Source organism: Cryptomeria japonica, chromosome 1 (assembly GCF_030272615.1).
Source record: "Cryptomeria japonica chromosome 1, Sugi_1.0, whole genome shotgun sequence".
Lineage (NCBI taxonomy): Eukaryota > Viridiplantae > Streptophyta > Pinopsida > Cupressales > Cupressaceae > Cryptomeria > Cryptomeria japonica.
Genome location: NC_081405.1, coordinates 394,442,945 through 394,458,623, shown reverse-complemented (window position 1 = coordinate 394,458,623; position 15,679 = coordinate 394,442,945). Strand labels below are relative to the sequence as shown.

The 15,679-nt window shown below is 37.1% G+C and overlaps 1 protein-coding gene across 1 annotated transcript in view; it reads right to left on the bottom strand.

Moving 5' to 3' along the window:
* Nucleotides 1-14,524, bottom strand: part of LOC131070932 (uncharacterized) — a 68,676-nt gene extending 54,152 nt beyond the window's left edge. The window contains exons 1-4 of the mRNA XM_058006626.2: nucleotides 14,134-14,524; nucleotides 11,918-13,037; nucleotides 11,252-11,485; nucleotides 10,758-10,990 (exon numbers count right to left, since the gene is read on the bottom strand). Coding sequence (XP_057862609.2) covers nucleotides 10,758-10,990; nucleotides 11,252-11,485; nucleotides 11,918-13,037; nucleotides 14,134-14,253 — 1,707 coding nt within the window. The 5' untranslated portion in view covers nucleotides 14,254-14,524. The remainder of the gene's footprint in view (nucleotides 1-10,757; nucleotides 10,991-11,251; nucleotides 11,486-11,917; nucleotides 13,038-14,133) is intronic.
* Between the last annotated feature and the right edge of the window lie 1,155 nt (nucleotides 14,525-15,679).

Sequence of the window (15,679 nt, the reverse complement as noted above, 5' to 3'; positions counted from 1 at the left end):
AACTTCCTTATGGACCTGAACTAACCCCTAAAGATGAATCCTAATGCTCAGAGGTATTGACTACAATTGAAATTTGCATCTGAAAATTTTGAAGTTTTCTCTGGGTCATTGTAGCCCCTTCACTGGGATGTGGATCTGTAGGAGAGTGAAGTTGTAGTCATAAAATCTGATTTTCTGGATGGTTATGTGGTTTTGTTGGTTCAAAGTGCTTGTGCATTTTCAAGGAAGCATAGGCTGCATGTGAGAGTCCAGTGGACCAAAACAGAACACCATAGTTGGATTACTTCATTTAGGAGAGATTATTATTTGGAAGGAAATGTTTATGCATATCTTATGAATCCATTAGAAAAACTTCAATGAAAAAACACTACGGAAATTTTTGGAGTGGATAAACCATTAATATAGTTGAGAGAGAAGTACTATTGGCCTAGGATATGTAGGGACATGAAGCAATAAGAGAGTTCTAGGGGTGTGAAGCGATGTTTAGTAGGAAAGTAGACCACTTGATGGGATTTGGCTCTTTGCCTAAGCAGAATTGGTTTACAATGGTTCAATTAACAGAACCTAAAAGCACCACCAAAACCCCTTTTCAAATTCTGTATGGGTACAACCCAATTGGGGTAGACACCTTGAAAGATACTGCCAATTTAGACATAAAAAGTGCAGCAGCAGAAGACTTGGCTGGTTATATCCATGAATTACAGGAGGAAGTCAAGAAAAACTTGACAGAAAATACAATTAAATATAGGGAACATGCTCATCAAAGAAGACATGAGCAGGAATTTCAAATTGGTAATCTAGTGTGTTTATGCATTTAAGGATAGAGAGATTTCTCCAAGGAACCTATAACAAGCTAGAATGGAAGAAGATTGGACCATGCAAGGTCTTCAGGAAGTTTGCAGCTAATGCCTATTTGCAAGAGCTTCATGCTGGTATAGAATCTAGATATTTCACCAGATTTCAACACTAGTGATTTCTATCAATATTACCAAGAACAAAATTGTGAAGAACAAGGTGCAGATTTTGAGAAACAGAAAGAAGGTTGGGAACAACAATTGCCTAAGAAGAGAAAAGATGAAGTTGAAGCCATCATAGATATCCGAAAAGCAAAGAAGACAAGAAGAATCGAATACAAATAGTATTTAATCAAGTGGAGGAATAAGCCAGTAGAAGAGGCAACTTGGATGCACACATCCGAGGTGGCTAAGCAAGCAATGATAGTTCCAGAATCTTTATTAAAATGTTCATTAGTTTCAGACTCATGGAACATTTTCATCTACCTAGAGAGATTGATTCAGGAACAATTTCAGATTGATCTTGGGTCTTCCTTTCATAGGAGCTGCCGGATTATTGTCTGTTATTTATAACTTTGCTATCTTGTGGCTGATTTAATCTTCTTGGTCAAGAGCTGCCGGCATCAGTACTCTTTACCTTGCCTTATTTTAGTAGCAGTTTCAATTCATTTAATTCTTAATCTGTGGTGGTATCTTGTTTCTATGTTTGGCAGATTCAAACCTCCATATGGTCAGCGGCCGCTGTCAGCATCGACTGCTTATTTTAAGTTTGTTCTATTTTTCGTCTGGGCAACTGCTGTCAGACCTGGCAGCAGTCATCATTATTTTTGGTTCATTTTTTGTAGTGTGAGGGTGGTTTTGGTGGTGGACAACATGCAGTGTAGGGTGGATTTGGTGGTGGGTGACTGCTAACAGACTGGGTGTCAGTCATTTTATTAGTGGTAGTCATTTTAATTGTAGCTTGCAGAAAGTATTATGGGTGGCAGTGGGTTTTGAATGTAAATTGGAAAGCGAACAAATTCTTTAGATGGCTAGGCTAACACGTCCAGTTCAATCATCATGCTGGGCAACATTTCTGCAAAAAAATCTGTAATCCGAAAATTCTGAATTTTCCTCTGAGTCATTGTAGCCCTTTCACTGAGACATGGGTCTGTAGAAGAGTGAATTCCTGTCATAAAATCTAAATTTCTAGATGGTTATGACTGTTTAAAAAGCTTATGCATTATTGGCTGTATGCAGCCTATATATTTCACTAATTTTTGAGTGATGTTGGAAGGTCCCTGTAGCTGGATTCACTATCTATGAGGAAAGCATGTAATCTGGGTTGATAAATAAAATTAGAATTTGCAGTCATTGCTTCTATAATCTATTTAAGAGTTGCTATTGTGATTGGAGGCTGCAGGATCAGCCGCCCTTCACTAGGTATCTGATCCTCGATTTTAGTAACTTCTGACCCGATCAATCTTCTCCCACCTTTTACGGATTTCAGATTAACTCACAGTTTTCATATTGGATACTGGATCTACTAAATCAAACCCCATGAAGCTCCAGGCTTTATAATCATTTTCTAGAAAATCCAAGGATTTCAGGAAGATTTGACAAAATGTTTACATCTGAAATGGTCAACTTATGCCATTTATCACTTCATTTCATCAAAATTAGTCTGTATGATCCAGATCAGATGCAGCGAACCAACAAATTTCAGATGCTCATTATTAAAAAAAATGTCAAATGTGTTTTAACATCATTAAGCAGATGTACTTCATGCAATGTCATCACCATACTGGCATCGTAAGTGGGCATGGCGAGGCAGTGAACCAACAAATTTCAGATGCCCATTATTTTAAAAAAAATGTCAAATGTGTTTTAACATCATTACGCCAATGTACTTCATGCCATGTCATCACCATACTGGCATCAGAAGTGGGCATAACCACATCAGCATCAAGGTAACCCTCTCCATTTGTCATCACTATAAACTTTTAATCTGGATTTGGACAATTCATTCGTTTTAGAACACCGTCTTGTAATTCCTTTATATACGCTTGTATATTCATTATTAATTCATTCAATATCATTCGATTATTGATTCAATTATTTATCAATTGCATTAAAGAACATGCCAGGCACTGCACCCAAAACGTTAAATATTTATATAATGCTAAGCAGAATCTGCACGCAGAAAATTAAACCCTGCAATTTTCTTTTCATTAAATCTGAAAAATAATAGTATACTAGCTCAAAACTGGAATATGAATCATGGCACTCACACACCTTACCTTTCTTTTAAGAAAGGCTTAAAAAATATCAGAAACAGAGTCCTAAACTTAGACTTCTAAATCTGAAATATAAGGTTAGAAAAACAGAAAAAACAAAGTCTAAACTTAAACTTCTAAATCTGAAATAGCAAGCATGAGGAAGGTGTGCATGTAAAGACTTCTAAGTCTGAAAAATATTCTAATTCTGTGAGAGAGCAAGACCAGCGTATGAGATATAAGATTAGAAATACAGATGAACCAAAGTCAAAATTTACATTTCTAAATCTGAAACAACGTGCATGAGGAAGGTACGCAAGTAAAGACTTCTAAGTCTGGAAAACATTCTGACTCTAAAAAAGGATGAGACTCATGCATGCATGTGACTTTTCCTACATAGTTCGATGGTATTCTCTTAGCATGCAAGTGCTTTTCTAAATATAACAGCATAGTAATAAAATGCAAAGGAGACTCGAGCTTGCACGTGCACGCATACGCAAGCATGCAGCTTCTACTCCAGCCTATATGCCCACTGCTCCTGCACCTCATCACACTGGTGCTGCTCATTCAATTGCCCTCTCCATACTGCTGTGCACAGGAAAAAATCTAATATACTGATGCTCTGGATCTGCCTCTGCCAAGAAGAACATAGACTAAGCAACTAGGCAAAAACTATAACAAAAATACCATGAGGGCCCTGCACCTTGACACTGGGAGCTGCTGCCCTAAACCCACCACTCTAGTTTAAAAAGCAAAAACTAAAATTTGTTTTGGGTTGCAATGGATAGAAAAGCAGCAATCCATATTTTTATGAACTTTTCATCATTTTTCTATTTCCAAAGTTTTTCTCAATTGTATCCCAAGTAATTGAATTTCATTTATACTTTTGGTTTGGTTTGCTAAGTCAATCCTGACCCAGTTAGAATGGTTAATGGAATGAATCGTTGGTCTGTCCATCTCAGAAGATCTTAAGCTCCATGCCAAAGTGATCTGTGATCAAAGTATGACTTGAGATCATCTCAGAATCCTCTTTGGCATAAGCAATGTTATCTGTGCTCATCAATTGAAGAATTACCTTACTCTTCTTGATCTGAGACATCTTGATGCATTCAAGACTATCTTGCTAAGGTAAAGCTCCCAAAACTCAACAAAAGTGGCATTACCTTGGATGATAACCAAACATATATGCTATTCTTTTAGGTCATAGAGGCCTTATCAGGAAGGGATTGCCATAACATAATAAGCAGCCCAAGTACACTACTAACAACTGTAGCGGATGTCATCATACAGGTTGGACAAGCCCAGGATGATTCAAATTCGGAGAATGATGAGCAGACTCGCATAGATTTAACCAGTAAGAAGCTCAACTCATTATATGAAATAAAGAAACATTATTAATATAATAATATTCAAATGGCATGCCCAAAAAATGAGAGAAAATCAATGAAGAAAGAAAGGGTAGGAAGGATACCAAGAGGCAATCTAAAAAATGAAAAGGTGATAACCAGAATTGGCATATAATATTTGGAACAGGTATCTGAGATGCTGGGTGGGTGTAAACCTGCCACCCAATCTTGCTCTTAATGTCTCTGCTGGAATAGTAGGTGACAAAATGCCCCTAATAGGAGGTGTCGGTGTGGTTAATAGCTAATAGTTCTTTTATAGTCCTTATACAGAGAGAAAAAGATTGAAGAATAAGCCCATTTACAAGCAATGAAGATAGCTTGCAAAGTAATGACAGCGCTAGAGTTAATTCCAGCAGCATTTGAAAAGATCTACCGATTTGCTTGAGCACCAAAAAGGGAAATATCACTTTTTTACACACGGATTTTGGTCGTATAGCCATACCATGCAGGAGTCTAGACTCTAAATAGCAATATGAAATTCATAGTTTCAACTTTCAACTGTAATCTTTTACAGAAACTATGTTGGAATAACTTTAAGTAAGCTCTAAACACTGCAAGCCTTCTGGAACCTTGGCAGAGATAAATTCTATAGGCCTCCAATAAGTTTAAGGACAACATTAAACTACAAGGTCCTTAGCAAATTTTAGTAACCTATCTCAGAACTTAAGCTAGGGGATATAGAAACCAAGCTGTAAAATATTTACAGAACAACATAGGGCTAGAAGAAGAATTAAATGCCAAAAGCCTAAAGACAAGAAATATTTTTCATGTTGCCTGTTTATGGGCATTCTTGGGTTCATCCATCCTCGTGTATAGATAAAATGGTGGAATGGTCAAAACTGGAGGAGGGGTGGTTTCAATGTCAATTTTGATGGCACATCCAGAGGAAATCGAGGTCCCTCAAAGGCAGGATGCGTAGTTCATGATTGGTCTGGAAACATTGTGGCTTGGGGGGCTCAGAAACTTGAAGAAGGAACTACCAATGATGCTAAGACCAAGCCAGCATTGCTTACCATAAACTTGGAGAGCAAAATGGTGATTGAGAAGATACACCTAGAGTAGATTTGCAAATTATTGTAAATGCAATTATTAATGGTCAGGCTCAATTTTTGGAAAGCAAACAAAATCATTAATTTGATCAGAAACAAATTAGTTTCCTTCAAAGATTTTATAATTTTCCACACTTATTGAGCTGGCAATTCGATGGCGGATACATTGTCCAAATGGGCAGTATCATTAAATACTAGCAATAATGGAGTATTGGAGGACTGTTGTGATATCTGATGGGAGGTGGAATGAGTATGGCAACCTCAGAAGAGATTGGGAAAATCCTATGTATTGAATGTGTGGGTTTTCCAAGACTTAGAAGCATGCAAGGTGTTATTTATGCAGGCTATGGTATCGATGGCATAATCATTTCTTTGGGGCCTTGTATTAAGGTGTAGTGTTGCAGAATGGTTTTCCAGAATTTGGGAGAGGCGGTGTGGAAAATTTGCAGGCGGGATGGAAGCAAATTTTAGCCTGCAAAGCAAGAAGCAGCAATTGGCGTTTTGCGGTAGAATTATAGACAACAGACTGAAAAACACATTCACTTTTGAGGACCCCATGTTCTTTCAACTGGTTAAAATGATACCTGAGGGAAGAGTATATGGTCGCAGACTTCAGATACAGGACAAACGTGGATATTGCGTCAATGTTCCTCGCATAGTGCTTAGAGTTGGGTGGTAAGGAAGATACATGATGGATCATGAATACATTTGTCAGGGGTAAATGGTGTTATGGTATGAATGCATTTATAGCAGTCTCGATTACTGGAAAAAGATTTTGCTCCACCATTGAGACCATTCTTACTTTGGAGGGCATCTTCAGACAAGGAAGACAGAAGGGCCGAGGCTCAGCTGGGATGGCAATACATCAGGGAGTATATTCAGGAGTGGGAAGAGAACAGCGAGCTGGGGCGTCCAATGAACAGGCCCGGAAGAGGAAGAAATAGAAGTTTTACAAGGATGATTGATGGAGGAACAATTGAAGAAAAAGTTTAAATCGGAATAAAATTGGTATGGTTTGTTAACATTTTGGATGATTCATGTATATTTTGCAGTGTTGGTCGTAGGACTTGTCTTTAGAAGCAGGGACTGTAAATTTTGATATGTTGATAGTCTGGTTTTATTAATGGACAAAGGTTTTCTGTATAAACAAGTTCGGGTAGTGGGATTGCAGATGTGAATATCAGAGGTAGAAGCCACCTTCTGAATAAATTTTTTGTATATGCGGGTATGGGATGCTGGAGTTCAGAGATGAAAATTTGTGGTAGAAGCCAGCTTTTCGAACAATGTAAACAAATTTTTGGTGAATCAAATATAAAATAATATTTTACCGATCAAAAAAAAAGAGATTTTCATGCATACAAACTTCAAAGTAGCCTATAAGAAATAACTCAAGTTTGAAAATATCAGCTTAGACTATAAATCAGATGTCACAAAAGGGAAATGAATTTTATGCAGCTAAGGGTTGCAAGTCTAGACGAAAATTCTCAAAGAAGGAAGGGCAACCAAGATTAGAGATTCAGAATGTACAAAGTTATCTCATGAAATTAGGACCACCAAACAGGATGTGAAAAAAATGTAATAAAGAACCAGTTGTCTCTCAATTTTGACCCATTCCTGCCCAATCCTTTAACATAGATGAATTTTGTAATATCAAAAGCGTTTTATGTTATTGAACTGTATCATACCACCAGCTTTGAAAAACTTAATTCATTTCAGAGGTCAAAATTTCAGAAATTCAGAATTTTCAAAAAAAAAAAGATCAACCTCCTATACAAATTGAAAAATTCAGACCGAATCTAGGCCACTGGGTTGAGAGCTATGTGAAGGCGGTTAGGTTTCAAGACCAGAGTTTCAATTGGCCTTGGAAATAAACATGATTGAAATGACAAATAAAGGAAGATTTATACAGGGATGTCACCTTGGAAATAAACAGTTAAAAATAACAATTCAGAATAGTATTTTTTTTGGAAACTAAATGTCTTTACTCTATTTATGCTTTTCATTTTGAACATAGATTTCCAGCAGGTTGACCACATAATCTATAAGGTTAGCTCATCACATCTTTCCTAGGCATATAGAACTCAAACACATTTAATGGGTGTTTAGGTCATTTGCCAAAGTAGTACATGCATTGTCACTATGGGAAATGGGCATTAATCAGAGACTGCCCGTACATGTCATTTTGCACAAAATGGTTTTGGTGCATCCAAATGATGTTTCTCACAAAGGTTCACAGATTGAAGAATCCCATCATCTCTGAAGGGCCACAACAAAAGTTGGCATTAAAGGACCGAGACATTTAAGAATATAACTAAATAGAAAAACGGCATTCAAGCCAAACTAGAAAATTTTCAATCAAATTTAGAATCATCCCCAGAACTGCAAGTCAAATTTAAAATCTTAGACAACAAAACATCAATAGACTCTAAATTTTAAGAAATTCACTGGAAGAATGAGTCCAAGAACACATGGCTAAAAGAAGGAGACTAAGTATCAACAAGACAAGTAAACTGTCTGTCCCATAAATCCTGATCATGAAGAAATCAAAAAAAAAGTTGTGTTATATTACTCTTAAAAAACAGAAACGAGCACGAAAGCAAAGTTCAAAAATCCAATTAGGTACATGGTCAGCAATGTGATTAATATATTGCAGATGGAATCTGTTTTAGAGGAGGAAGTTAGGAAAACAGTGTTCTCATTTGCAAAGGATAAAACACCAAGGCCTAATAGTTTCCCAGAAGTCTTCGACTTTTGGAATATTTCTGGAGAAGATATAATAGAACCTGTCCATGAATCTCACAAAAATCAATCAACTCTTACAGAATTGTATGCAACATTCAAAGCCATAATTCCTGAGAATCAGAAAGCAGCTTAATTCAATTCGTATGATCCATTTCTTTATGCAGTAAGTCATTTGAAGTTACCTCCAAATTCATAGCTATAGAAAGTTCTTTACAATAAAATCTCAGAAGACCAGGGTGGTTTTGTTAAAAAAAGAAAATTTAGATAGAAATATAATTGCACTGAGGCTTTACATTCCTCAAAACTTATTAAAAACACCCAGCTTTTTTATCAAGATGCATATAAGAAAATCCTGTGACAGAGTCAATTGGTCATTCATGAAGTGGGTCCAGGAATGCTATAACAATCCCAAATTTCTGTCAAACTTGAATCTCGAGAAAGGTCCTTTCACACCTCTGGTACACTAAAACAGGGGAACTCACACTATTGACAGGTATTGTCCATCACTGGCAATATATGGCTGGCACAATGCTAGGAGGCAGGTTGAAATTAAGAAGCTAAAAGCATTGAAGAAATTCTAAAATTATTATGACAATTCAGCAGTATAGCTGGATAATTTAGTGAAATCTGAATCATAATATTGCAAAACCACTGTGGAGGGAAAATCTGCCTAACCAGAATTCCAAAAAATAATAAAGAATTCTTACCCGGGTCCTATCTAGTAGTCCTCTCCTTAATGGAAGAGTCATCAATTTCTGGATAGTATACAGTGAAAGCTGTCCAGATGGTAAAGCAGCTGGCCTACAAAGGAAGAGAGTATAATCCCAATGAAAACCATTCTTCAAGCAGTACCAATATATATGATGCTAATCTTGAAAATGCCTGCAAAGATTGCAAAAAATTTGGAACTTTTGCAAAAAGGCATCTTTGAAGACAGAGGCGAATCTCTTCAATGCCAGGAAATATGTCCGATTTGATTTTAGAGGATTTACCAAGAAAAAGAAATCCTTTTGAAGCAATATCTCAAGGGCTGTGTACCTCAGCACTATATATGGATCCCAGATTGTTGGTGAACAAATATATGTGAGAGATTCAAACATCTTCAACTTCATCTATTCCACAAAACAGAGAATACTGTACACCTCTCACAAGACATGCTGAATTCATACTCCATTCCTATGAGAAACTCCAGTGAAGAAACGAGTAGCTTCAAACAGGAAATATACAAATCAAAATGGTTACCCTTACCAGCTGGAAACCTATTTAAAATGCAGGCGAGAGCTGGAGACCTATTTAATCATTACAGTTTTGATGATATGCACCAGGTTTCTTTTTGGGTTTGTAGATAACATCCAACTACAAAAGCTGCTCAATAAAATTTTGTTAGCGAAGGAGAAACACAGTTAACCACCTAATTGCGCATATAATGTCATGAACACTTTTGTTGGATTATAACAACAATGTAGATAAGGCACCATGATGGTGTTGAAGTAAGATTTTGCACCTCATGAAATGCATGTTAAGACAGATGATACTGCAGAAATGAAAACTGATACACTCTCTGCATGTTGCAAAATACATAGAACAGAAATAAAGGCAGGTGAGAAAGATAAGATGATCTATCAGAGTTGGTATATGGGCTAGAGTAAGCTGGGCAATGCCTAAAGCTGAAACTGCTAGATAGGAACACGTGCAAGTGAAAAATTCTTATATAAAAAAAAGATGAGGAAGAATAAGGGCAAAAGACACATCCTGCTGATGATTGTTGTGAATGCTGTGAGCTGATGGCAAGATTATCAGCTCAACTTTTATCTCATTTTTCACACTCAGCTAAGGATTACATATTTCTAGCTATATGATAAATTTATAGGCTGATCTAAGATTCAAATTTCTAGATAGACATAGAATAAAGCTTGCAGGGTGTGTAAAACACTTAAATGTCAATAATAGCACAAACCCATATATAAAGCAAAAACCTATTTTCTTTCCAGCAATGGCTCTGCTCTCCGGTGTTACAGACATCATAAGTAACTTGCTTATGAAGCAGTATATACTGTGATCCCTCCTGATTTTGGTTGTAAACAGAACAACCCAACTGTGCCATTTTCCCTTTTGACTTTCCTATCAAAAAAGAATATAATTCACTTGGCGCCTTGAGATAATAACAAATATACAAATTAAACTACACAAATATTCACATGAAATTCTTTTTAAAAAAACCTGCATTCTGAGACAAAAAAAATTTCTGTTAATTTAGCCTATCTAATCTATGAAAGATCACATATATATTATTTCATTTTTATTTTTCATGATTTTTCTTTGTAATTTACTAAATATTATTTTAAATTTTTGAGATTGCATTACTTCCCTTTGTTTCTGTACACAGCTACTACGAGCTAAAACATGGGAAGGTAATAAACAATTCAGTAAGAACTCAACTTACAACCATCACCTGTTAAATTCAACAAATGTACACTAGAAAACAAAGAACAAAAATATTTGTAAATGCACCTTTTTCTCTGCTTCTTCTGCATCCTTCTGCTTGGACTTCAGAGTGTTTTGTTCTTCCCTACTTAACTGATTCACCCTATGCATTTCCAAAACTGGCACTCTGAATCTCTGCTGAAGCAATTGCCCTGTACCAACACCATCACCTTGTGAAACAGGCGCCTGCTCTGGCATGTTGACAGGACCTGTACCATGGAGAGCCGGCAAAGATGCCACAACTGCATGCTGTTGCAAGCCTGTATGTCATTGTAAAAAGACACATTCAGGTTCACTTTAACAAAACACAATCAGGCTAAAGCACGGTCATAAAAAACTTTGGTATTTTTTCAATTAAAGGTACACAATATATACACTGGCAGTTGACATATATGCAAAATTAATTTGCACACTTTTCTTTGAAGTAAAAGAAAGATGGATATTGGATATTAGATAAAATCTAAAAGTGTCCTACACCAATAAGCATGTCTATAATTTAAAAATAATATTTTCAATAGTACCAGTATTTTGTTGCCAAGGCATCCCATTGAATCCAAGAGATCGTTGTGCAGAAGTTTGCATTTCAGGTACAGACTTCATTGCATCATCAACCTGAATACCACTAGGGAGCACTGGAGGAAGAGGGCGTCCTTCTCTATATCGTTCCATCAGATAGAGTGCAATACAAAACTCCCTTAAAGAGAGCATACTATCCCCATCCTGGTCGGACAAGTCCCAAACTTGTTTCAAAACCTCTGCCATGTCAGACACAAAAGAGTAGTGTGATTTAGAACCCAAATTACATGCTAGAAAGTGATATTTCAGTTCAAGTTATTAAAGAAGACAGATTTAAAAGTAAGCTTGTACAAAACTGGAATCCATCCTAAAAAACTACCTCAGATAGATCTCACAGCCAACTCTAGTTAGAACATGTTCTTGAAAGAAGAGGAATAAGATGCCAACTGAGGCATTCAAAGATCCCAGTCATTCATTTTTTAATAATCGATTGGGTCTTAGAGAAGCATGTAATGAATGTTTAGATCAACCCCTCCAAAATTTTAAATCAAATACAACATTCAACTAGTTATCAATGAAAAGAAAATTGATTACATAAATATACTTAAGAGTTAGAATTACAATGAAAAACCCCTCAACTATGTACTTTCATATATTCTCTTTTCCAATACCTCTTGGAAGTCGCCAGCTCAGGAAAAGATCACGAGCTTGTTCTCCAGTTATTTTTCCATCCCTATCAGTGTCCACCTCATTAAAAACCTTTGTATACTTTTTGACATCAGATTCTGTCATTCTTGGCCACTGCAACTGATTGTTTCCTCCCAAACCTGAAGATAATGTACCAACTGCTGTAGATAAAGGAACGATGGATGTGCTCTGCAGTTTTCCTGGCTGGCTCTGCTTAGCAGGAGCTGGACTGGGTGCAGTGGAGGTTGAGACAAGGGCCATGGAGGATGAAAAATTGTTGGCTGAAAACAAAGCCTGAGAAGGTGCACTAGATGTTGAGACAAGAGCCATTGAAGACGAAAAATTGTTGAAAGAATATGAAGGCTGGGAAACTACATTTTGCTTATGCTGAGATGGGGCAGCAGAAAAAACATCACCACCAAACATCATATCTGTTGAAAAGCCATTTCCACCAATTGATGTGGCTTTGCTATCACTTAGCCCTGATGGGAAGCCAGGCCTCACATTTTCTTGTGTAGGTCGAGTTGGTACCAACAAAGTTGACCCTCCTTGAAGAGTTGAAGCAACTTGTCCAAAATTGTCTTGTTTAAATGTGGTGGGTGCACTGCCTCTGATCTGAACACTTTGTGTTGGAGCAGCATTGCTGATAGATCCAACAGAAGTCGATCCAGTAATCCTTGAACCAGGCCACTCAGTTGAACTACCAGAAATTTGTGGCCGCTGACCAGTTACACCAGCTCCAGGAAGACCCCCAGAAGTTGTTGTCATAGGAGTTGGTGTTGGAACAGTTTGTGTGGACACAGGTCGTACAAACTGATTATTCGCTCGAGGGGCATACTGTTGTGTAGGTCCAAGGCTTGATTGTATCTGTGGCCCTCTAATACTTGCTGACGGAACCACTGGAGGAGGTGCAGCTTGTGCAGTTGGCACGGCTGCAATTTGAGGTGCAGGAATTTTCGATGCTGCAGGACCAAACAAAGCTGCCCTCACCATATCTGGTGTTAAATCACGACCACTTTGTGCCACAGTAACTAGCTTTAAAGCATTATAAAATTCTGCTCTTCCCAGAAAGCCTGTGTGATTATGATCAGCATGCATCCAAATCTAAAAAAGAAAAAGAAAATTTATGATCAGATAAAGAGATTCAACTCTATCTAATTCTCAATCATAAATTCTACTCAAAATCTTGGTGCTGTGCAATCTCAGTGTTGTATCATGTCATGTGCTGATATGGTTTTGCCAAACTTTATGCTTTAAACAATTAAAAATTCTAATAGTTACCAATGTGACCTTTTGTAGTATGCTGATATCAATGTCTAGACGTGAAAATATTTATACCATAAAAATATAAAATTTAAGCAATACGGATCATTTTTATACCATGGAATGAATCAATAGAGCTCGAAAAGCACGGCTTGCTCATTTGTGAAATCTCAAAAGTTAAGAATGTGCAAAGATAAATTAAATTGTGCACGTTATGAAATCGTGCTCTTGAGAAGTACGGTATCAAAAAACTCTACAAGACTTACGCAGATGTTCATTTGTCGAAACGACAACCAGGTTAACTTATTCTTCATATAGCAGTTATTTAGTGGAATCCCATAACAATAACCAGAGAAAGCAATGTCTACCTTAATACTCCCTCCCACATTCAATTCTAATAGCTTTTAAGGCAAATCTCATTGACAGTGGGCTGAAACACTCTTCTAACTGTCATAAATGAATTGTATAAAGATTGAATTAATGCAGGCTTTCAACAATTATCCTTAGAGTAGCATTTAGTATTGCATCTAAAAGTCCAGCAGAGCCGCTCGATACGAGATCACAAAGCAGAAACCCATAGGATGCAACTAGATAAAACAAGTTCACTCAAAACTCCACTGCGTGGATAGACATCACCCTCCTCTTACGTTTCCCTGGGTAGCCAAACCTTGTTTGCATTGGGCGCTTTGAATATGTGTTGTAGCTTTTGCAATCTTTCACTATATTGTCTAAGTTGTCGTGACCGTGGATCATGGGGTGTGATCCGAAATCGCTACACAATTTTCTCCCAGAGAGTTTTACATGATCGATAATATTCGTGTCCAGGGTTTCTGGATTAAAGGGCCCTAAATAAACAATCCCCAGTCCCGGATGCAGATCAAATTTTAAAAACAACACGTGGCAATAAAAAAGAGAGGAAATGGAAGAGGCTGGTTACCTGTGCAAGCACTTGCTTGGGTAATTTGGCCCCTTGGAAGAAGGCCACCGCTTCGGCTCCGCTGATCCTGCCATCGTGGTCCAAATCTGCCCTCCGAAAATACGCATCGAACATATCCATGCCTGCACTCTTTTAGATCCCCCGATTTCTAAACCTCCAAATTCTACAAGTCGATCTAGACTTCCCAAAGGTCCATGTCCAAATTCTGAGTTCCACGCCAACAAGTCGATCTTGATCGTCTAATGAAATCCTTTGCCCAATTGCAGTGCTGATGTTGGCTAACTCAAAACCCAAATGCAGAAAATGCATGGAACGACACTGTTAAAAAGTATTTTGCCTATGCTTTAGACTTTCTCTCTCACCACAGCTCTCATGTTAAAAAAATATTAATATACCATACTAAATCGTGTTTTTAATAGGGCAGGGCAGAGAATTACAACCATGTTGCTGCGTTATGACGTCACTATTGAGAGTGGGTGGCGTGGTTATATAGTTCCCCCTTTTCGAAGTATGTCCATCTGAAATTATTTTTATGGATTTATTTCGGTAGGGAAAAACACCCTCCATTAATTTTCTTTTCTTTTCAAAAAAAATAGATTATATAGACATTAACATTTTTGTTTTTTTAAATTGTAAATTAAAAAAAAAAATGATAAATAGGTGAAAATGCATTTAACTCCAAGAAAGATTATACAACGGAAGGCTTTAGGCTCAATAAAGAAAAATATATAAGCAACAAAATCAATTATATATTCTTATCCTTCATAACTAACATCCAACTCTTGAGAACAATCTAGAGACAAAAGTCCCCAACCATCAACATTCCACCCATCTAAATGCTCAAAAGCCTATTTATCCAAGCAATTTGTCACTCTATTCCACTCTCTATAAATATGACAAAAAGAAATTAACTCTAAAGAATTGCTCAAACCCAAAATCTATCTCACCACTATAGCTAGGTGCCAATCAACCCCCTCCAACCTTTTCTCATTCATCAAGTCCACCACAATCTAAGAATCGGACTCACAAATAATCTTCTTCCATCCAAGAGCACGTGCTCTTTCCACAACATGCAAAATAGTGAGGGCCTATGTGAGGTTAGTAGTATGCAACCCTTTATAAATAAGAAAAAAAGAAAGAAAATGGCATCTCTGCCACTATTCCTGCCTACACCTCCAATCCCTGCATGACCAGAGTTCCCCCTTGAAGAGCCATCAATATTCACCTTCAAAACTCCCTAAGGAGAAGTCCATCGATCGTCGTGAAGGATCTTCTTTTTCACATACCAAGATCCTCTACTTGCAAAGGAACTAAATCTACTACTAACAATATTCAAATTCCTAATAATGACCATATCATTAGGATCCACAAAAACCAAAAGATCACATTAAATGCTGATAAATTTTCCTAAAGTCTATTAATGATCTTTTGCCACAAATGTGCCACCACCATTTTTGTGTCTTGAAAGATCAATTGATTCCTTTCCAACCAAAGATGTCAGATAATGAAAGTAGGACCAATAGCCCAAGTTATCTAAAGGAAAGAA